This window comes from Gopherus evgoodei, chromosome 4, assembly GCF_007399415.2.
Source record: "Gopherus evgoodei ecotype Sinaloan lineage chromosome 4, rGopEvg1_v1.p, whole genome shotgun sequence".
Lineage (NCBI taxonomy): Eukaryota > Metazoa > Chordata > Testudines > Testudinidae > Gopherus > Gopherus evgoodei.
This window is the reverse complement of record NC_044325.1, coordinates 7,596,151-7,619,883: the sequence shown is the minus strand read 5'-3', so window position 1 is coordinate 7,619,883 and position 23,733 is coordinate 7,596,151. Positions and strand designations below refer to the sequence as shown.

The window sequence follows — 23,733 nt, the reverse complement described above, 5'->3', positions numbered from 1 at the left end:
TTATTAATCTGTCCTCATACGGAAGCTGTTCCATACGCCTAATCATTTTTGTTGCCCTTTTCTGAACCTTTTCCAATGCCAATATATCTTTTTTGAGATGGAGCCACCACATCTGCATGCAATATTCAAGATGTGGATTTATATAGAGGCAATAAGAAGACAGAAAATATAATATCTATCCCTTTCTTAATGATGCCCAACATTCTGTTTGCTTTTTTAACTGCTGCTGCACATTGAGTGGGTGTTTGCAGAGAACTATCCACAATGACTCCAAGATCTTTTTCTTGAGTGGCAACAGCTAATTTAGACCCCATTGTTTTATATGTATAGTTGTGATTATGTTTTCCAATGTGTATCACTTTGCATTTATCAACACTGAAAACTCTAAAAAAAATTTGATCAGGACATTTCTTTCCTCTGAAGAATTTACTACTTGTAGTGCATATACTGTGTATGTAATTTAAGAAATGGTTATACTGTATTCTGCTGTCTGAGAGAATTATGAAAGAGTCCAGGAGAGTCGTGAGTCAGAGTAGAGTAACTCTGTTAATTGAGTTCATAATGAACATTCTTAACATGGGCAAACAGTCCTAAAATTATTATTATTTATTATGTGTATTATCGTAGTACCTTGGCGTCCTAGTACAATGTTTAGGGATCCTGTGAGCGAGGCACTATACAAACACTGAACAAAAAGACAGTCCTTGTCCTGAAGATCTTACAATCTTAGTATAAGATGAGACCACAGGTGGGTACACACAGACGGGGGGTACAAAGAAACAATGAGACAATATGATCTCAGATTGGAGTAAGATCTGTGGTTGTGGCGTCTTCCGTGAGTCTGCTCTAAAGTTCCTGCCTGGCTAAATGGTAGCTATTTTATGGACTTGCACAGAGAATCTGGATGTCATAAATGCTCATGAAGAATGACTTGAGGCTGTCAAGTTGGAACCTTGGCCTTGCTGATTCCAGGTCATCAAAGGGAAAATTGCACCTATCAAAATAGGGAGGAGCAAACAGTTTGACAATCTACTGTATTCTTAGCATTATTAGTTATTGTGCTAGCACTCAAAATGTGCTAGGTGCTTTTCCAACTCCAGGCCCTGCCTTGGAGAACATAAAATCTAAAACAGGAAGACAGATGAAGCTTGGGCAAAATGAGACACAGGTATTGTGATCAGGGTGAATATAGACATATACCTTGTTAGTTACAGATTTTAATCTTTTTTTACCACTGAACTGTACATTTTCTTTGCATATTCTGTCTCCTTTCAACTGCCTAGTCTTCCTCACACAGCAATTTCCAGCTTTACTTCCAGGTGTGCTTTTTTTTTTTAAAACACACCCCTCTTTGCTCCCAACCTTCCGCACCTTTCCTCAGCATAAACGAGCAGGTCATTCAAAGGTAAATCAGCGGATGACATAGTCAGCTGGCTTCTTGTATGCATTTCAGAAGAAGTGGGTCTTCAAGAAGACGTTTGTAAAGGGGTCCAACTTTCATTTGCTAAAATGAAGCTTCTTTCCATGTAAATGTGAAGCATGTTGCTAGTGAGCTCTGATATGACCCTTCTTTTTTTTTTTTTTTTCTAAATAGCACTTTTGATGTGGTGGTGGTTGGTGGTGGAATTGTGGGGCTTGCATCTGCCAGAGAGCTCATTCTGCGACACCCATCGCTCACGTTCAGTGTGCTGGAAAAGGAGAAGGACTTAGGTACGATATCCATGATATCTACTGTATCAGAGAGTGACAAAGATGTTTGCGTTTTCTTCCCTTGCTTATTTCTGGTTTCCTGGTGTCAGTCTGTAAGATATTTTAATTAAAAACATATACACACTAAAATAGCAATTTTAAGGGCATTGAATTGAGAAGAAAAAAACATGGGAGGCTCCTTTAATGAGGAGGAAACCGTCTCTATCTGCCCATCTATCTGAAATGAATGAAGGGTTCCCCTCTGGAATAATTTTGCGGTGCAGCCCTGTCAAGGGACTATGCAAACATAGGGAGGAAGAGCATAATAGCTCCCTTGGATGAGTGGCCTTGTCTTGACTGGGGATTTGCCCCCAACTAGTCAGGAGAACATAAGAATGACCATGCTGGGTCAGACAGATTGTCCATCTATCCCAGTATCCTGTCTGCTCACAGCGGCCAGCGCCAGATGATTCAGAGGGAAGGAACAGAACAGGGCAATTCTGAGTGATCCATCCCCTGTCATCCAGTCTCCGCTTCCAGCAGTTAGAGATTTAGGGACACTTGAGCATACGGTTGCATCCCTGACCATCTTTGCTGGTAGCCATTGATGAACCTGTTCTCCATGAACTTAGCTAATTCTTCTTTTAACCCAGTTATGCTTTTGGCCTTCATGATATACTCTGGCAACAAGTTCTATAGGTTGTGGGTTGTGTCAAGAAGTACGTCCTTTTGTTTGTTTTAAACCTGCTGCCTAATTCTTGTGTTATGTGAAGGAGTAAATGACATCAGTGCAGCTGAATTGATGCAAAAGGCAAAGTTTGTATTTGTGGAGCTGACCCGTGTGATGTCCCACTACATCTATCATGATGACTGGAAAATCATCAGTCTAGGAAGGCCTATGGCTAGGTCTGGCGGTTTGTCACGGTGGGAAAAATGTAATGGATACCGTGAGTTTCCCATTTGTCCGTGACTTGTGTTTGTGTCTGTGATTTTAATAAACTCACCCTGCAGTGGCAGCTTCTTTGACCCCTATCCTACAAGGTTGGGCTCAGGAATTTTGACCTGGCGCATTGGATCGCAACACCACTCATGTTTGGCCCAGCTGCCCTGCCATCACAATGGGGGGCCAGGCGGGCCAAATTTGAGTGAGTGGCATTGCAACCTGGCATCCTGTGTTGTTGTACCACTCAGGCCCCTCTGTCCCACAGGTGAATGCAGGACAGGCTCACTCTCAACCACCTTCCCACTCCCGGGACTCCTCTCTTCATCATGGCATTTTTAATAAAAAATCATGGGAAATTATTTTTTTAGTTTAAAAAATGCCATGACAATTGTGCAGCCCTGCCTATGGCACCTCGTCAAACAGCTGGGGCTGATAACTCTCTAGTAATTTTCACGTTTCCTGGTTCTTAACGTAAGTCATCTCTCTTTGAAGATCAGAGCAAAAATAATTATTCCAGTGATTATCTGCAGGGTTTGGTTAGTGATGCCAATGGGACTTGTGCCTGTTTACACCACAGCTGGTAAATAGGAACACTTGGAATCCTGCGACACAGCAAGGCCTGTTTTCTATCCAGACTTTGAAACAAGAAAGACTAAGCACCCTTGTTTTGCTGTTTGTTCTTCAGCTAAGTAAGAAGAACTTGCAAATACAGCTGCATTGCTAATGATCAATCTCCTGCCACTAAGTGCTTATGCAGAATCCCCAAACACGGAGCATAGGGCCTGAGGAATCCCAAGAGGGTAAATCAAACTGCTGACTTAGAATAGTGTGACCTAATGTGTGTGGATAATGCTTAAACAGCTGAATGCATTAAATAGACACCTCAGCTGATAGGCCATTTATATATTAAAGTATTTAATGCCCTTGTCTTACCATGAATCTGAAGAGAGGACGCTTTCAGTTGTGTGGGTAAGTGAATGGGCATAAGATTCAGGCACCAACATTTTAAGGAGGAGATTGTGTAACCTTTTTTGAATAAAAAATTAAATTTGGTCAATAAAAGTACTCTTGGAACACGCCTCTCTCTCCTCCATTTCACTTCCCAAGAGAGAAGAAGTAATAGTCAGGCCTGGTTCACAAATGCTTGAAAGCCTTTTGCAGAGACAAGCAGGGCTGCCGGTATGTGAGATATTCAGGATCGTACTGGCAGTGGAGTACAGTGAGGCTTTTTAGGATCATTTATTTTAAGAGTTAGTGTTAACATTTAGAAAGTCTGGTCTGATGTTTACACAATTGTGGCATGTAAGGGGTGGCACCCACCTCTCGTGAGTGCCCCTGGTTGAGTGTGTGGGTGCCTGCAGTTTTCTCAATTTCTTGGCTCACAGTGCCCCCTATCTACCACTGCGCTTGTCAGGAGGGTCTTTGGTGACTCAGCCCTTCAGCCAAGTCAGCCACAATCTATGCAAACAAACAAAACAACCCCTTTCTACAGTACCCTGTCCAAACAGGCGTATCTCAAAGCCCTCAGTAATGTCCTGTAGCCCTCCCTGGGCTCAATCCTTTCACAGTCCAACAGAGCCTATCATGGTAGCCCTCCATTGGCAATGTCTCTGTAGCCCTCCCCGGGCTCCAGTCTTCAGTCTGACCAACAGGGCCTATCTCAGTGCCCTAGTTGGTCAGCTGACGTGTGACGGTTCCTGCTCTGGGATGGGATGGCACAGCACCCCTGGGGCTTCCTTGCTGGAGGCTCTTTGCCTGCTCTTTAGTCCTCTGAGCCCGACTGTCCAGCTGGCTGAGGCTCAGTTCAGCCCCCTTCCTTGGGAGTAACAGTTCCATGTACAGTCCCTTCCCTGGGCCTGCCTACACTCCCTTCTCTCAAGGCACAAACACTTCTTCACTAGCTGTTGGGGGATGCGGGCACCCAAGCCCACCCACTATTCCAGGTCCCAGCCCAGGGACCCTTTAAGTAACAGCTACGTGCCACGTCTCTAACTAACTGCAATTCCCTGGGCCATTTCTCCATAGCCTATCTTAATTGAGTCTTGATAGCCAGCCAGAAGCTAGTCCCTTGCTTCCCCGGTTTCCTGCCAGCAACTACCTGCCTTAGCCCTTGCAGCCCCTGCAGCCAACCAGGAGCACCTCTTGCTCCTCTGGACCCTGCAAACAGACTTATCTATCCAGCCCTTTCAGCTCCTTGTGTATGAGCCCACTGGGCCCTGATTGACTGCTCCCTGCAGCCCCTCTCAGTGACTGTGTCCCACACAGCCACTCTAAACAGCTTGAAGGAGAATGAAAAGAGGAATCTCCTGGAGTGGAATGTTATTGCATCTTATTACTGTAGAATCTAACTAGGGCACAGCCTTAAATTGATCATTTTTCTGATGACTGAAAGAATTAAGGTAGTGTATGAATGTAAGATATGTGGAACATGTATTTTAATAGCGTAACTTCTCTCTTTATTTAGCATGCCATCAGAGTGGACATAACAGTGGTGTTATTCATAGTGGAATTTACTACACACCTGGATCTCTGAAAGCTAAATTGTGCGTGCAGGGTGCTGCCCTCTGCTATGAATACTGTGACCGAAAGGGAATTCCATACAAACAGTGTGGCAAGGTACAGTAGCTCCCACATCTCTCTCTCTCTGACTTTGGAAACTGTGACTGTATGATGTATACAATGTAACACTACCACACACTCTGTTGTGGTAATTTCACCAAGGGAATATTTTGGTGTGAACATAAGTGTACACGGACACGGTTAAATCCTGCAAAGTGAGTGTGCTCTTGCCATCTTTTTGCAGGAACTCACATTAATTCCTCCCTTGGGCCCATACATTGCAAGGCCATGGTCTGCTGAGGTGAGGTGACGACGTCTGCAGTTTAGACTCCATATTAGCACACCCCACTGTGTGTCTTTCTTCCTTTCCCTTCATATCCATCTCAAACTCTCTTGCTGCTGGCATGCATCTGAGGAAGTGGGTATTCACCCACGAAAGCTCATGCTCCAAAACGTCTGTTAGTCTATAAGGTGCCACAGGATTCTTTGCTGCTCTTGCTGTTTGGTTAAGTTAAATGTTATTTTTAAAAGCGTCCCAACAGGATTTAAAACCATGTCCCCCTGCCTCCTTCATACTCTAAGCTTTGGCGTTATGGCACTAGTTGCAAATGTCTTCCATAGAGGGTCAGTTAAATTGTTTCTAAAGACCTCTTTTCACACTTCCTTAAGTGCGGCAGTGCTCTCTGGGGCTATGTCTACACGACAGACCTTACAGCGGCACAGTGTCATCACTCTATGCTGAAGGGAGAGAGCTCTCCAACTGGCGTAATATAAACACACACCCTGCCCCGCAATGAGTGGCAGTAGCTATCTCGTCGGGAGAGCATGTCCCAGTGACATAGCACTGTCCACACCAGCACTTATGTCAGTGAAACTTATGTCAGGCAGGGATTTTTTTTTCACGCCCCTGATGGACAAAAGTTTTACTGACAAAAGTGCTAGTGCTGACAAAGCCTGAGTATTGGTATGTGTTGTGTTCATTAATGCGCTCAGCGGTAGCTTTTCCTTTGCATTTTCATGCACTGTGTCATGGAGTGTGGAGGAGTCGGGGCCCTGCGCCCTCGTCTTCCTGCGATTCACCATGACTCTCAGCCAGCCAGTAAAACAAGGTTTATTTAGAGAACAGGAACACAGTCCAAAACAGGTTCTGCAGGCACAGACAACAGGATCCTCCCCAGTTAGGTCCATCTTGGGGTCCCAGGAGCATCAGAAGCCCCCTTAGGGGGTCTGTGCTTCCCTCCATTCCCCAGCCACCTCCTGAAACTCCTCACTCTCCAGCCTTTGTTCAGCTTCCCGGGCAGAGGTGTCACCTGGCCTCTAACCCCTTCCTGGGTTCTCACATTACATGCTTAGGTTTCCTCCCTCAGGCCAGTCTCTCCTCCCCCAATGCAGATCGTCCTCCCAGGCCAACACCCTCGCCCTCCCTCAGCATTCACAGACCACAGTAAGAACAGTCCCAGCTCGTCTCACACTGCAAATGCCTTTATCACCATGTTGATGTCTCTCATGAACTCTATCACCCTTTCTGAAGCTAATAGTAGCTGTTGAACAAGAAGAAATTCCAAGACTCAAAGCACTGTATGAGAGAGGGCTGCTGAACAGTGTCAGAGATCTGAAACTGATAAGTGCCAAAGAAATACAAGCAAAGGAGCCCTTTTGCAGGGTAAGTTGCTAATTATTCTTAACTGGAATGAAAAGCATTAGTTTATCTAAGTGATCTGTTACGTTCTTTTTAACGTAAACCCTAGATGACGCTGCCCCCCCGTGACAGTCTCAGTGGGTGATGTGTTCAAAGGAATGCCTGAAATCCCAGTGGTATAAAAACTGCCAGCAAAAAGGAATTCATTTATAGTACAGAAATATTTAGCACAAAACCAACCCTGCGTATGTATACCTCTTTAAAGAAATGATACTAGCCATGTTTTTAGGCAATGTTCTCCTAGCCCAATTTTAGGAGATGCTGCAAAACCTTCCTCCTTGAAACCTCCACCATTGACACCTTCTTGCCCCCCAAAAACCCCTACAAACTCCTGCCCCCCCCAAGCCCCTCTCTAAGTAGAGTTTTTGCCCCCAAAAGGGAAAAGTGCCAGAAATGCCATGAAGTCTTCTTGGGACTTTGCTATGGCTATTGATTTTCTGTGAAGGCTCTCAGATATTGTGTTGATGGGTGGCAGTATAAACCCCTAAGATAGATGGATTTGACTGGAGTGGAGAAGGGAACCTGACTTCTCCCACCACCTTCTATACCAGTTCCTGTGATCCCTATTCTTATCCTGACTCATAATATTTCCTTCTTCCTTGGGTAAAAGAATCAAAACCTTTCCCCAGGAGCCTTCTTCAGTCCAGAGATCAAATGTCACCTAAAGAAAGACACAGAATTGAAGGGGCTAGATCCCTGTTGAGAAAGTTATTTCCGGGGTTCTAGTTTGAACAATCTGTTTCCACACAGCCTATCACTGATATAAACACATCTCTCTATTTGTCCTGCCAACGTGGTGCCTCCCAGCTGCTCCAAACTGATGGTCCATATTGTTCCTGTGGGGAAACCTGGACTTTCTGATCTACCTTTGGTGACTCCAAACACATCTCCCAAGCAAGGAGGAGAGAGGGCAATAAAAAACCAAAACCACTAGCGAGAGATGAAAAAAGTTAGGGTGCTTACCTGGTAGGCTGCTTTCTTTCCCAACTATATTTTGAGGGATGATATGGACTTGCTGCTGTTTTAATTGCAAGTGATAGACCTGTTCTGTCACACCAGACAATACCTTTACATTACAGAAAGCAAGTAGTATTTCACCTCGTGATGCTTCTCGGGGTTACCCAGGATTGTGAGGCACCTCACTACCACTTGTCCTTAGCAGGAGGATACCTTGTCCGTGCCTGCTGTGGATCAGCTCAAGGCTCCACCGGCCATGGGGAATACAAGCACTCCCCTCTAGGCATCCACAGGCCCTGCTTTCCAGGTTAGCGATGGGCACACTATAACCTCTGAGCATGCCTCGGTAGTCTCCAGCCCCTGCTCCACTGGACAGTCCTAATATTCACTGCTCCCAAGGAGGCAATATACCCCAGTTTACCAGTTTTACCTTAGATCATAGCTCCAATTAATACAGAGCATTTAGATATGGCTGTAGTGAAAACAAGAAAAGGTTTATTTTAACAAAGGGTAGAGGTTCAAATGATAGCAAGTATAATTATTGGAAACAAATGATTACATGTAAAATAAAATCATAATCTGCATTCTAGAGTTTACACTTATTTAACAAGGTGCTCTCATGTCTAAGTCTTGTTCACCCAAAGATCCCTGCAGCATTTTACAGCCAGGTTGCCTGTGACCCTCCATTCAGAAGGCAAACACACTGTCAGCTTGTTTCCTAGGTGAAGAATCCTGGGTGTCTCTTTGCAACCCCAGCTATATCAACACAGTGCCTTGATCTTTATTCATAAACTGGACACCTTCCTGTAGATTTTGCAGTCTCTGTTTTTTCACAATCTTAATTACCTTGGGCTCAGTATGCAAATAAGCCTCTGTTGTGAAGCAGACAATACATATAGGGTCAAACACGATGTCAGTTCCCCCTACGTGAAAGGAATCTGTCCAAAGCATGTTGCCTGCCTCAGCTCCTGGGGGAATTCTATGCCAAAAAATTAAAAATTCTGCATGCGATATTTTAAATTTCTGCATATTTTATTTGTCAGAATAACAATGTCATCACACTGGTTTCAATTATTTTGGTCATTTATTTCAAAATAACTGTCAGTAAGTATGTCTGTAACAATACAGTATCAGAGGGGTAGCCGTGTTAGTCTGGAGAAGTGGGTATTCTGCATCTGAAGAAGTGGGTATTCACCCACGAAAGCTCATGCTCCAAAACGTCTGTTAGTCTATAAGGTGCCACAGGATTCTTTGCTGCTGTAACAATACAGACAACAATAAAGATTCAGGAATTTTTTTTCGACAAATAGATTCCTTACTAGACATATTAATACAGAACCTTGAGTAATAATTCTTTTAACCTACAAGACAGAACCATGTTTCCCACACCCCTCAGAAGCAATGCAAAGGCTTGGGGGAGTTAGGGGTAACAGGGGAGCTGAGCGAGAGGGAAGTAATTGCTGGGAAGGAGCCTGGGAGTGAACTTGAAGGGATGTTGGAGAAGTATGGAACAGGTTTTTTGGGGGGCAGGGATTGTTAAGGAGTTGGAGACCCTCATCCATGCAGACCCTGGCAGATCCCTAGCCTCTTTCATTCAGTCAGGCACATCTGCCCCTGTCCCCGGGAGTTCCTGCTCCCTCACTCCCCATTCAGCCAGAAATATCTGCATATGTCCCCATATACCCCCACTCTTCCTCTCCCCGTGTGGCCCTGCATCATTGTGGTCCCCATTCAGCCAGGCATAGCTGCCCGTCCATGTGTATTCCTGCACACATCCCATCCCCGTGTGGCCCTGCACCCCCTCCTTCACTGTTTTCACCCAATAGCTCCTGTGCCCTGGCCCCAGTCTATTCCCCTTGCCAGCCCTTCTGAACTCCAGTTTGTGTGACCCCCCCCCCCAGCAGCCTTGTGTGTCCCATTCTCTCTGTCCCCCTCATATCCTTTGCCTCCTCACCTGGCCCCTTAGGCAGGGCCACTGAGGAAGGCAGCCTCTCCTCCTCCCTCTCTGAGTGTGGTGGCTCAGGCCTGTAAGCCAGCTGTCCTTTAGTGCCACAGCAGCCCCTGGTGGATGAAAGATCTAATTGATGCATGACCCCTCCCGCAGCTTTCTTTCGCCTCCCCATCAGAATCAGTTATTCTGTGGGGTGGGGAATGTAATTTCCAGTATAGTTACCTAACTCCTTAAATATTATCCATACCATACATTTCAAAATGATTATAATGGCCAGTGAGCTACTGGCTCTCATTAGAGACCTTACATGCCACCCTTTGGAGAACTAATATGCATGTATCTGGCTATGGGGATCCTGGTACCTCCCTGTGCATCCCCCGTACCCTCTGCCAGTTGACACCAAGCAATCCCTGTGTCACACACCTACAGCCTAAAACAGTGAGTCTCAAATAGTGACTTGAGCCAAAATAGACTCTTCTGTAATATTGATGTACCCAGGGTTGGATAGTTGGCCATTAGAAAGCTTTCCCCATGGAGTGGGAATGGTTACCAATCAGTAGTTAGGCTTTCCTCTCCCCAGTTCAGAGCTCCTGTTTGTGAATTTTTGTTGAGAGGATCTTTTCTCTGTATAATAGTCCTGTTTAAAGCCCTACTTAATTTGCGATGTTGCAGATCCCGCACTATTTAGCTTCCATCGTAATTTTGACAGCGGGAGTGCCAGCTGCCCCGGGACTGACAACAGAGGCTCCCACTGTCAGCCCCGGACTCCTGCTGTCAGCTTTTCCAAATCACCACAAATAATAAGGGTCCATTATTACTTTTCCGTGATTTTCCATGTCTTGTCCAGAACTCAGCTGCAGTGATTTGACAGTCATCCCACAATTCAAGTAGGGCCTTAATCATGTGCAGTATTAGTGAAGCTGTGTAGCAAGTGCCAATCTCTATTCAGCTGGACGCACACAGTTCTGATTCAAACCAGTTTGAATGTAGTCAGGTTTTGTGCTAGAATTGTTACATAACACTTTGCTCTCGCATGTATTTCTTTACTGTAGGAGGAGATCAGAAATGTGGTCAGCCTGTTAGTTTCAAGACTTTTTATTACTGTTTCTTTTGTTGAAAGAAAAATTGGGAGGGAAACATCTCTGTATCATTTCATCTGACAGTTTTCTGCTGTTGAAGTGGTTTGTGTGGGTGATTGCTTAGAAGTTACTGTCGTCATCTAGATTTATGTGGTAAAAAGACACAGACAAAAACCTGTCCAAAAGGGGCTCTTAGTATTACCTAAATTTAGCTTTTGTGGCTATTGTGTAAAATATATAGAAATATATGTGTGCATTAATAATCTGGCTAAGCATTTAGCTCTGCAAATGACTAATATCAAGTGGTCTGATTCCTGTGTTGGTATCCTGTGTTGATTCCCATTATCCTGAGTTGATTCCCAACATCCTGAACAGAAGAGAACTGGCAGAATATATTAATTATAAAGAGTGCATTGCTCTGTGTATCTGTATATATGAACAAAATTAATCAAAAGGAAACTTAAAACTGCATTACGGGTTTGAATCTTATTCTGTTTATCTATCTAAGGTTGCTGAGCACTTCACAGTCTTTAATATATGTATCCCAACAGCTCTGTGAGGTAGGGAAATGCTATTATCCCCATTTTCCAGATGGAGAGCTAAGGCATGGCTGTGTTCCTTACCAGTGCACTGAAAGAAATCAATCAAACAGGAAACTGAGTCCCTTTGATGCAAAGATAACTATGTGCCAGTGTGACACATGAGAATTTCACCCACCTTTCTTGGGCTCATGATAGTTTTTCTAGGTGCTAGTTATTCTCTGGCATAGGAAAGTCCAGTTTTGGGAACAAACTAATATTTCTGACATCCAGTTCAGGGAGTAACTTACAGCAGAGGTAATGTAATTGGCTTTCAGTGACAGGAAGCACTAGAAACAACTACACTTTAGGGAGAATGCCCAGTGTGGCCATATGCACATTATATTGCACTGTCTGTGGTACAGGATTATACCACCCTGGAAGCAAGGGTTATATAACTTGATTTATAACTGAGAGCCATTCAGAGGCACACATCTTAATTACCCACCAAACTATTTTTTTCCTGTAATTCATCCAATACCATTTTAGGGTGTGATGGCCCTTGATTCCCCATACACTGGCATTGTGAATTATAGACAAGTGGCCCTGTCCTATGCAGAAGATTTCCAGGAAGTGGGTGGTGCAGTCTTGACTGATTTTGAAGTAACAAACCTGGAGATGGCTAAAGAAAGTCCTTCAGAAAGTGAAGACGGTAAGCACTGCCTCTTCTCTCTTTCTTGTAACACTGTGATCTGTGTTCATAACAAATTTTGCCCTGAGGCCTTTATTGCAACTAAAAGTACTTGAAAGTGCTGTAGCTACTTTTTTTGCACATATTTTTGAAGCTCTCTTTTCAGTAGTAGTTTTGTCTTTGGGCTAAATATACCATGTCAGCTGGGATATTTCATCAAATTGAACAAGCCCACTTTTTTTCCAGGGCAGATTACTTTTAAGAAGAGAAGTTATAATTTTCAACAAAAACAACGAGGAGTCTTTGTGGCACCTTAGAGACTAACAAATAAATTTAATAAATAAATTTGTTAGTCTCTAAGGTGCCACAAAGACTCCTCGTTGTTTTTTCTGGTACAGACTAACACGGCTACCTCTCTTAAACTTATAATTTTCAAGTGCATATAGAAAAAATATCCAGTAAAATAGGACTCTCTCTTAGGTGAAACAAGTTATTCTCTCAGGCTAGTTTCTGGCAGCTGAATATTGGGTGCACATGCTTATAACAGTGCTCTTTGCTTCTGTCTTGAAGAGCAAATTGGGTCTACTTCAGATACAGATCTGAGAATGTGGAAAAGGGGTAATACAATATATGAAGGAAACAGAAAACGGTTAGGCTTATATATATGAATCCCATCAGAACAATGCTTGCTGCATAGTCTGAGGTTCCCCGGTTGGACTCCAATCCTGAAAAGTTGGCTGTACTATCTGTTTTCTTTTTCTAGCATGGATTCGATTAACCTTTTTATATCTAATACTCTTGCAGGAATGAAATATCCAGTTGTTGTTAGAAACTCTAAGGTAAGAATTAAGCCTAATATTGAATTGATTAATAGGAAAAAATCTGCTGCATTTCTTCTTGGGAGATACAGGCAGGCTGTGAAAAACTAATCATATAATTCAAAAAACACTAAAACGTTGATAACATTGGACATGCTGTGCTAGATAATACAATACCTGTTATGAAGGCAAACTGACATGGTACACATCTGGCTAGGATCATGTTAAGATTTTATTGTAGATAGTAATGATATTAAAATGTGTTGCATACGCTTCGTTTCATTCAGTTGACTGGTCTGTATTTCATCATTTAGGCCTTTTGTCTTGCTTGTTTGTGCTTTCCAACCACTATCTTACCCACTTGTCTTTAGCTGTTGAAACTGCTTCTGAATTATTTGACCTGGAAGCTCATTGGGTTTCCATTTGTGTTTGATTCCTTAGTTCTCTGGATGTTTGTTTCATCCAGTTTGTTCTTTGATATTTTTAAATGTCTTATACTTTAGTTTAATGCATCGTGCTTAGTTTCCAGTAGGTACCCTATCAATGCATTTCTCGATAGTAATAATCATAAGATTTTAATTCTAGCTGATAACCAATTTTATACTTAACTTTTATTGTATGTAAATGCCAGGGGGCTAAAATTTGGAGTGCTAATCTTCAATTATCTCATTATAGATTTTTGCCTGAGATGATATTTTAGTGCAGTTTGATTATGAGGCTTGATTGTTCAGAAATTTCTTTTTCAGGTTTGTCCTTCAGCTCCTGCTTCCACTATAATCAATTAAAATTACCAGGAAATATTTTTTATAACTTGAAAGCTATAAAGTAGAATATAAAATAGTGTGTGGATTGTAATTATTATTGCTGCTCTGTTCATGCTGCTTCTAATTGTGCCTCTTCCATTTTCATGAGTTAAAAAACAAACAAAAAAACCTTTCACGTTATAGTAACCCGTCCACCCCGCCCCCCAAAAGAGTTTCCTCCGCAATAACTTTAAAGGCGACAGTTAGAAGTTTTAATGTAAATAAGAATAAGAAACCCAGCACTTGAAAACAGAGTAATGCCAAATTACTTTTCCTCTACACAGTGTTGAATATGCAATCACATAGAGCTCTTGAATATGCAAACTATGAATTGACACTGCCTTTAGAATTGTAGGTTTCAGAATTGTAGCTTCTCACAGTTTCTGGAGCGAAGTTGATTTCTGAGCGTAAAGAGATCCTTAAAAAAAAACAGCCTTATTTAATCAAACACACGGTGGCTGGTTAAATATACCACCGCTATAACAGAAACCAGCAACAGAAACCTGTCAGGGAGCTGCATGCTGGAATGGCACCAGTATTCCTGATGTTTGAGTGAAATAAGGAAATTCCAAGGGGAAAAGTTCATTTACCTGGAGGATCTAAATCTCTGATTTAGGCATGATGGGTCTTATGTATTTGTGTATTATACACAAGCACATTTATTTGAGAGGGCAAACAGCTATGTTCCATGCATTGCACTTGAGGAAGGCAACCCAACAACTGATATATTAGTTATTTTTTTTCCTATAAGGATTCTTCCAACTTTTTGTAAACTACTTGCTGTATTACCATTTTAGGAAGCCAGATGTAGAGGCACTGCCCTCCCTTTCAGGGTGGGGAAGGAAGGAAGAATATTTTGAAGAATTAAATAAAAATAAACTACAAAAATGTTATCCACTTCCAGCATGCAAAATACCTGATCTTTCAAAAGTGTGATTGTTGTTCTTTCTGATCCTGGCTTGTTATTTTTAGGGGGTTTGTAGGTTAATTTTTCTTCATCTGTTGAATTTGTAGTTGTGTGGTTTGTTTTTTGGCAGGGAGAGGAAATCCGCTGTCAACATATCGTGACCTGTGCAGGTCTTTACTCAGACCGCCTGTCCGAAATCAGTGGATGCAGCCGTGAGCCTCGCATTGTGCCCTTTCGTGGCGACTACTTGGTGTTAAAGCCAGAAAAATGCTATATGGTTAAAGGACACATTTATCCAGTACGTACTATTCTGTGCATTTCACAATGTGAACTGAGTGCTGTTGACACAACTTCACGGTTTTGGGTAGTCTTTTTAAAAAAAATTAAGTATTGAATTGTTTAAATTAGAATTATGGCAGTCGACTTTCAGTAGAGATGCCCCGATACATAATATACTCACTTGACTTTTACCAGAATAGCTGAAGACAAAAGAACAAATGATAGTTATTATCACCCATCAGAGTGATTACTTGCCCAGTGTGAGAATAGTAATTACTTGGCAAGTGTGAGGATAATCTTGAAAGGCTGTAATAAACATTTTTTCTCTTCTATTATTATCTTTTGACTAACTTCTAAGTCCACAGTAAATCATAAATGTTTTTTCTGTGTCTCCTGGAAAGTGACTGACTTTCACATTCCTGAGAATGTTATTGGATCAAACAATTATGTTGTTGTCTCTAAATCGTCTTTTGAATGGAGTTACAGTTCTCGTTTTCCGCTGCAGGTTCCTGATCCTCAGTTTCCCTTTCTGGGAGTTCATTTCACACCAAGGATGGACGGCAGTGTTTGGCTTGGTCCTAATGCAGTGCTAGCCTTTAAGCGAGAGGGTTATAAATTGTATGACTTCAGTGCCAGAGACTTTATAGATGCAGTTGTATATAGGTAATATCTTCATTTCAGTATTTTTTTGTTTGGTTGGTTTTTTGCTGAATGGAGGAGTCCACCGTTTAGTATGCGCATAGTATGCAGGAGGCCTTTCTGCTATCTACTAATGTTGTTTTGTGTCTCTCTCTAGTGGTTTATGGAAACTGGTGTTTAGAAACGTCTCTTACGGAATGAGTGAAATGTACAGAGCATGTTTCCTTAGTGCACAGGTGAAGCAACTTCAGAAGTTCATCCCTGAAGTTACCATCAGTGATATACTCAGGTAAAAATTTTCAGTTAGTAGAGTCTACGATCTCAAGTAGCGGGAGTGCTGCGGACACTGCACAGCAGAGACCTTGTTTGGGATCGCTGCTCTGGTTTTTAACAACCTGTTCTCTTGGGAGCAACATTGATGGGGGTCTGGGAACAACAGCCTGCCCTCCGTATGGGGGAGAATGTTGCGGTAATGTGGGGCTTTTGCGGAAAGATGAAAATGGGGGATGGTTGGAAAATTTGAGGGGTCAGAGGATCCTAGAGGAAGAACCCTGAGGTGCAAGATGGAAGAGGAAATCTCCTCTTTGTGGCTTATGCTCTTTTCCACCTAGTAAAGCAGCTTTAGTGGTTATTGTCTCTGACACAAAACCAGTAACAATCTTCTGATTTTCTGGTAGGCAGGGGAAGAATGTTAGGGTAAGCTACACTGCAACATAAGCCTAGGATTCAGACTCAGGTTCAAGCCTAGCCCCCTCCCATCTACACACAAATCATGCTAACCCAGGGCTCAGACCCAGGACCCCACAGAGGTGCAGGGTCCAAGCCTGAGTCAAGGATTCAAGCCCTAATGCTTTCCAATGTAGCTGCCGCCCCGCTGGACTTGTGCTCTCGAAGTCTGCCAAAAGTATTACACAGTTCTATGGGCCAACTTTCTTTGTCCTTTGGACAGTCAAATTTTCCCACATTGCACCACGAACAAAGAGCGAGAGCAACCATGTTTTGGGAGGGCACTAGGAAGTCTGGGACATAGGTGGCTGGCCTTGGACCAGCGTAATGCAATGTAGATGCCAGAGCCCTGAGTTTCAGTAATTCCTGGGGGTTACAAATGAGTGTAGACACTCAAGCCCTAGGTTAACAAACCCACGGTCTTTTAACTTGAGTTCCCCTAAGCCTGGGATTACACTGCAGTGTAGACATACCCTAGTGCAGTGTTTCTCAAATGCGGCCACCAAAGGCTTTTTTTGCAGCCACATACTCCTGGGCTGTGATTGGGGGCGGGGGCAGTGGCCCCTCTCCCAGGGCCATCAGTGGGGGGTTGGCCCTGCCTCCCCCCCCCCCCGGAGACACAAACGCTGGAGGTGCAGGCAGCTGATGAATTCCCCACTTTCCCGAGGGCGGGTAGGCAGTCTTTAGCCACGGGGCTTTGGGTTCCATCCAGGCTCTGGTCCCAGGCTCACCACCCTCTCTGTCATCATCACTCTGAGGTCACCAAAAAATTTGTTGTGAAAACCCGTGCTGTGGCTGGCCGGTGTCAGCTGACTTGAGCTCCGGTTACAGGGCTGTTTAATTGCAATGTGGATGCTCTGGCTGGAGTCAGGGCTCTGGGACCCTGCAGGGGGAGCAGGTTCCACAGGCCAGGCTCCAGCCCAAACCCAAACAGCAACAGGTTGTGATGAAAGGCAAAAGATCAGACTGGAGGGAGGTTACAATTGAAGTTTCTTAGTGATCAGTTTTAGGACCAGTCTTATTCAATACTTGTATTAATGACCTTGACACAAAACGTAGGAGTGTGCTAATGAGATTTGCTGATAATACTAAGTTGGGAGGCACCATCAATACCAAGGAGGATCGGAACATTTCTCAGGAAGATCTGGGTGACCTTGAAGACTGGAATGATAGAAATGGGATAAAATTCAAGAATACAAAGTGGAAGGTCATGTACTTGGAATCTAATATTAAGGATTTCTGCTACAAACTGGGGGCTCGTTGGTCAGAAGCAACAGAGGATGAGAGAGACCTGGGTGTGTGTGTTGATCACACAATGACAAATGAACCACCAGTACTGATGTGGCTGTGAAAAAGGCAAATGTAAGCCTAGTGTGTATTAGGTGAAGCATTTCCAGTAGAGACAGAAGAGACTGGGTGCCTGGGCAACAAAATGGCAGATGAAATTCAGTGTTGTTAAATGCAAAGTATTGCACATTGGAAAGCATCATCCCAACTATCCATATAAAATGATAGAGTCTAAATTAGCTGTTACCACTCAAGAAAGAGATCTTGGAGTCATTGTGGATACTTCTCTGGAAGCATCCACTCAATGTGCAGCGGCAGTCAAAAAAGCGAACAGAATGTCGGGAACCATTAGGAAAGTGATAGATAATAAGACAGAAAATATCATATTGCCTCTGTATAAATCCATGGTACGCCCACATCTTGAATACTATGTGCAGATCTGATTGCCCAATCTCAAAAAAGATATATCGGCATTGGAAAAGGTACAGAAAAGGGCAACAAAAATGATTAGGGGTATGGAACAGCTTCCGTATGAGGAGAGATTAATAAGACCGCTTGGCTAAGAGACAGCTAAGGGGCGATATGATAGAGATATGATAGAGGTCTATAAAATCATTACTGGTATGCAGAAAGCCAATTACAAAACCAGTTTCTCCTCCCTTGGTTTTCACAACTCAACTGCTAGAACAGGGCCTCATCCTCCCTGATTGAACTACCTCATTTTCTCTAGCTTCCCTGCATATATACACCTGCCCCTGGAAATTTCCACCACATGCATCTGAGGAAGTGGGTATTCACCCACGAAAGCTCATGCACCAAAACATCTGTTAGTCTATAAGGTGCTACAGGATACTTTGCTGCTAAATAAGGAAGTGTTATTTAATCCTCATAACACAAGGGGTCACCAAATGAAATTAATAGGCAGCAGGTTTAAAACAAACAAAAGGAAGCATTTCTTCACACAACGCACAGTCAACCTGCGGAACTTCTTGCCAGAGGTGGTGTTGAAGGCCAAGACTATAACAGGATTCAAAAAAGAGCTAGATAAATTCATGGAGGATAGGTCCATCAATGGCTATTAGCCAGGACTGCAGAATTGTTGTTCACTTCCATTCCAATACCTACCCTCCTACCCCTCTGTCGGAGTAGCCATCAAGAAGGCACTGAGGGGGCGGCAGGTTGGCAGGGTCATATATTGAGCGCCACGAAGGCGCCACTGCAGGGAGCTCCCCGGCTGCCCTGAGGGGAGCTGCTAAGGGAAAAGGTTTCCAACAACTGTGCACGTAGTGCAATTGTAATGGATGTGAACAGCACATTTAGAAGAACAACAGTTACAAGAAGGTGAGTAACCATTTTTTTCAGCTGTTGGGTTAGTGTGCAGGTGCTGGGGGGTGCTGGTGGCCTGCGTTCTACAGGAGGACATAATCTGGGGGTTCCTTCTGGCTTTAAACTCTATGATTCTATATTAAACCACTCGCTGTCAAAGTGCTGTTTGCATTACTGCTTTTGAGACCTTTTAAATGTTATCCACTGCTCAGATGTCTGCATCACTGGGATAAGTTGTGTGAACCACAAATATTCAGATATCCCCAGTACTTTTAAATGTCTTAAACAATTGACATTCCTAATCATTTTGCAATCCTTTTCATCATCATTTTTAAAATTAGCATCAATACAAGATTAATGCTTGTAGAAGTCTAGAAAGGCCATATGCAAATCACTGAAATTTAAATTTGTCTGTTACTATATGTGACATCCCATCCTGCTGGATTCGGCCTGTTGGTATGCCACGTTAATGGCTGCTACAGAAAAGCTTGGTCCACTCTCAGTCTAAGGGCTGTCTAAGCAAATTATTCTGGAATAGTTTTGCTGATTATAACAGTGGATTAAGCTAATTTGGAATAAGAGACTCTTCTTCAGGAGTTTGAGCATCCACAGATGGAGTTAATCAGGAATAGCTAATCTTTAAATTTGCACCCTACCTTATTCCAGATGAACTGTCATATGTAGACAAGGAATCCGTAAATGGTTAATATTACTGGCATGCAGAGAGTCATCAGGGTAAATTCAAGATGAAAGCCTTCCATGTAGCCTTCTCCCTGCTCAAAGGGTTTTTAGACAAACAAGGCTGGCTTACAGTCATTCTTCCACATAAGCATCCAGTGCGCAAACTGCAGGGCAAGCCTAAGGGTGGTGCAATGATTAGGATGCTGCCCTGGGATTTGGGAGACCCGGTTCAGTTCCCTGCTCGGACTGTGTGACTAGGGCAAGTCACTTCGGGCTTGTTCTACATGGGGAAACTTACTGGCATAACCAGTATAATTATACTGTTGTATTCAGACCAGAATGACACCCAGTGTAGACATTCTTATCAGGGCCGGCTCCAGGAACCAGCATTCCAAACTAGTGCTTGGGGCGGCATTCTGCAGGAGGCAGAAACCTCTGTTGTTTTGCCCCCAAGCAGTGCGCTGAATTGCCGCCGCGGACGGTGGGGGCAGTCGTGTGCCCTTAGGGCAGCTCACACATTTCCGCAGTGGTGGCAATTCGGCGGCAGCTTCTATGTTTAGCTGTCCGCGGCGGCTTCAGCTAAACACAGAAGCTGCCGCCAAATTGCCGCCACCGCGGAAACGCACTTGCCGCCCTAACAGCACACGGACTGCCCCCGCCGTCTGCGGCGGCAATTCAACGCGCTGCTTGGGGCGGCGAAAACTGTAGAGCCAGCCCTGACTCTTATTATGGACTAAGGGTCCCATTTAGTGACATAAACCAAACTGGGAAAAGGCACTTTTATTCTAGAATAACAGTGCACTCATGGAGAGTTATAGCAATATAATTATACCAGTAAACTTCTTTGTGTTCACAAGCCCTTAGTTTTTCCAGGCCTCAGTTCCCCATCTGTAAAATAAAGAAGCTCCACAGAGTGCTGTGAGGGTGAACACATGAAAAGATTGTGAGACATTGGATATGGTGGTAAAGGAGGCCATACAAATACCGATAATAGATGTGATCAATCCAGTAAGCAGGTATTCCGCTGCATTCGGCACTGCCTGCAAACAGCCCTACAGGAAGCTCCTCTAAGAGGGAAATACAGTAACAGCCTCGTAGTCATATTTCACTGCTGGGATGTCAGCATGTAATAGATGTCTATGACTGCAGCCTACACAAATTGCACAGCTGCAGAATATTTTTTCCATGTCACATGTGATTTTCGGCTTTCCATAGGAAGGGCATGGTGCCCCAAATGGTACAAATATTCTTTAGTAACAAAATCTCTATACAACAGTATGTATGTAGGGTAAGTATAATGTGGCTGTGAGCTAATATCCGTCTCCCTTATTGACAAGAGAAAATTGGAGAAAATTTGGATATTTATGGCCAAAGTATTTTAGTGATGTTTATGCTAACTGACTTGCCCAGATCACAGGGGGCGAGTAAGTGTCAGGGCTTGGATGAGATATAGTGTAGTTGTATTTTTAGACCACATCTCTCTCAGGTTTAGAATGAAATAGACGAGTGCTGGTCTGCTTCCTTGTTTCTGTGACCTGCTAGCGATCCCCATCTCATCTCAAAGGGATTCAGAAGTCACACCATGTTATAAACTGACATGTTTTGTAACTGATCGTTGTTAATGTCTAGGTCCTGGTTCACTTTTAAGTGCCCTAAAGGGAATTGACAGTATTGTGTTTAGCATTTCTCACAACTTGGTGTGGTTTATTAGATAATATTAGCCCATGCTGTTTTCTTTCTAATTACCATGTCTTCCTTTGTTTTTGCAGGGGTCCATCTGGAGTAAGAGCCCAGGCCTTGGACCAGGATGGAAATTTGGTAGATGACTTTGTATTTGATGGAGGCACTGGCGATATTGGAAGCAGAGTTCTTCATGTCAGAAATGCCCCATCTCCTGCCGCTACCTCCTCCCTTGCCATTGCAAAAATGATTGCAGATGAAGTGGAGCGAAGATTTGGCTTGTGAAATGAATCGGCACCTCACTGGTTGTATCTACTCTTGGTTAGCTGTGTGACTGCACTAAATGAAGTCTGCAGTTTGTCAGAGTGAAGATAAATTGGAAGTCGTCTTGTTCGGCAGATGAACGCTGTCGTTTAGGCTGTACTATACAAAACTGACATTTCAGTTGTTTGCCTCCATAAGCCTTTACTTCTCTACTTACTAAACATAGGAGATGTGAGATCAGATATGTCCTGGGGGAATGGAGAGCACCTCCCAAAATACTGTTTTAATGGGGGGACAGGAATCAGTGAGTGCCCAGCTGGAAGAGAGAAAAGAGCCACCTTCAACTGCAGAGGCAATGACATCTCCTTCCCCACCAAAGAGCTGCCTCTCTGCACTGGGTGCTAGCACTAACTGCTGCTCTATGGTCACTAGAGGGCTGTAGGAGGAACAGAAAGAGTCATTGCCAAATGGGCTGCCCGCACTCCGATTTCCCATGTTCTCTGGTTTAAACAGGACCTCCCAGCATCTCCGCTGCAGCAAGGTGGCCCTTGAGGCATCATGGCCAGGGAGAGGCTGTGATGGTCCCTCCCTCTTTCAAGAGATTGGAGAATTCACCTCCCCACTAATGAACAAAATGAGAAAAACTGATGAACGCCCTTTAAGGAATGTGGAATATGGAAGTACCATAAACAATCCTTTGTCATTGCATCATTGGGGAGCTGCTGAAAATATTATTTGACATTCAGAGCTTTCTCCCATAATGCAGAGTACCTGAGATAGGCACAAGCCCAACAATTGGTTTTATATTTCCTTTGGATGTCTTGCTTGGTTTACATATGCACACAGTCATTCATAGCCCAGATGAGCTAGACAAGCACTGTCTGCCTACAGAGACCAGAGAGAGATAAATAAAAGCCATTTTTATAAAAACAAAACATGGCGGTCAGTGAAGAGCAACTAATTATTACAGACAGATAAGGCAAAATGAGCTTGCTTTTGTGCAGCATATTGAGCATTCGGATGAAAATCTACTTCGTAAAAACAATGTGAAAAGGAGGAAGTTACAGAAACCTGTCTTTAGTTGAGTCATTTTGTACATTACTTTCACTGCGAGTCCAAATAGCAGTGAGTCATGAAAGTTTCCCACTTCCAGTCATCTGTTGGTAGGAGGGGACCTTCAAGAGTACTGATTGGTATCACTGAAAGACACACTTGTGAGCTTTGTATTCCCTCTCACACTTGCTGCTTCAAACACTATAAAATGTTTTCAGAAGTGTGCCTGGAAGTGAAACTGTTCCCTGGAATGTGGAGAATGTTCATTAAAATCTGGTGACTTAAAACAACCTCTTTCCTAACTGAACTATGAGTGTCTTAGTATGTACAACATAATTACTACAAAAAAGATAATTGTATGGCCCCAGGGACATAATGCTGCAAAGTACACTTTAAAAGCATGTGTGCCTGAGATGTTGGGAAATGGAGATAATTAAGGGTGGTTAGCTACCAGACAATTTGGCCCTTTTTTTTTTTTTAAGATTACCTTCTAGATTTCTGTTCTATACGTACATTGCATTGTGTTAGCACAGGAATTCAGGTACATAAACAGATTCTATGTCTCTGGTGTACTTGAGAACTCCCAGTAAACTTAATATGTCAATTTATAAACCCAAATAATTAGCCTCTTGAAGAGAAATCTTTATGCACATTATTTTTAACTAAAATAAAGCTAGAATGGGATTCCGGATGCTTCAAATACTAACGCAGTATGGTTGAGCAAGAGTCATAGCTGCACAGCTAAAATAGGTCCTGTCACCAAGTGTTACCTATCAACAGTAAATACAAGAAGATTGTGAAGTAACTTCCTCCTACGTGAGGTGTGGCTCTATAACATGTATTAACAGAATAAAGAATGTTAAAAAGTAAACCAGTCGTGCACTTTGACTCTTCAGTCAGGGAGTTTAACTGTACAGCCTGATCGTTTTATAAGGAATTCTCTTTTAATTAAATTTCAGTGAAATAACTGTTTGGGCTAAAGCTTATTAGATGCTTTTTTAGTTCTGAATCTTTTATCAAATTATGTAAAATAGTCTTTATTTCTGCTGAGAGTTGTAAACAATTTTTTTTTAAAGGAAACATTTTAAAATTCTGTAAATTGCTATAGTAGTGGTGTTAGCATATAAGTGAAGCTTTGTCCAAGAAGTGTGAATAAAATGTCCAGTTCGCTTGTATTGGTCCAA

General features: G+C 43.1%; 1 protein-coding gene across 1 annotated transcript in view; it reads left to right on the top strand.

The window, feature by feature from the left end:
• L2HGDH (L-2-hydroxyglutarate dehydrogenase) overlaps positions 1–23,733 on the top strand; it is a 27,505-nt gene extending 3,772 nt beyond the window's left edge. The window contains exons 3-11 of the mRNA XM_030559109.1: positions 1,595–1,710; positions 5,097–5,248; positions 6,723–6,854; positions 11,945–12,107; positions 12,891–12,925; positions 14,745–14,912; positions 15,399–15,556; positions 15,690–15,821; positions 21,322–23,733. Of these exons, the coding sequence (XP_030414969.1) occupies positions 1,595–1,710; positions 5,097–5,248; positions 6,723–6,854; positions 11,945–12,107; positions 12,891–12,925; positions 14,745–14,912; positions 15,399–15,556; positions 15,690–15,821; positions 21,322–21,517 (1,252 nt within the window). The 3' untranslated portion in view covers positions 21,518–23,733. The remainder of the gene's footprint in view (positions 1–1,594; positions 1,711–5,096; positions 5,249–6,722; positions 6,855–11,944; positions 12,108–12,890; positions 12,926–14,744; positions 14,913–15,398; positions 15,557–15,689; positions 15,822–21,321) is intronic.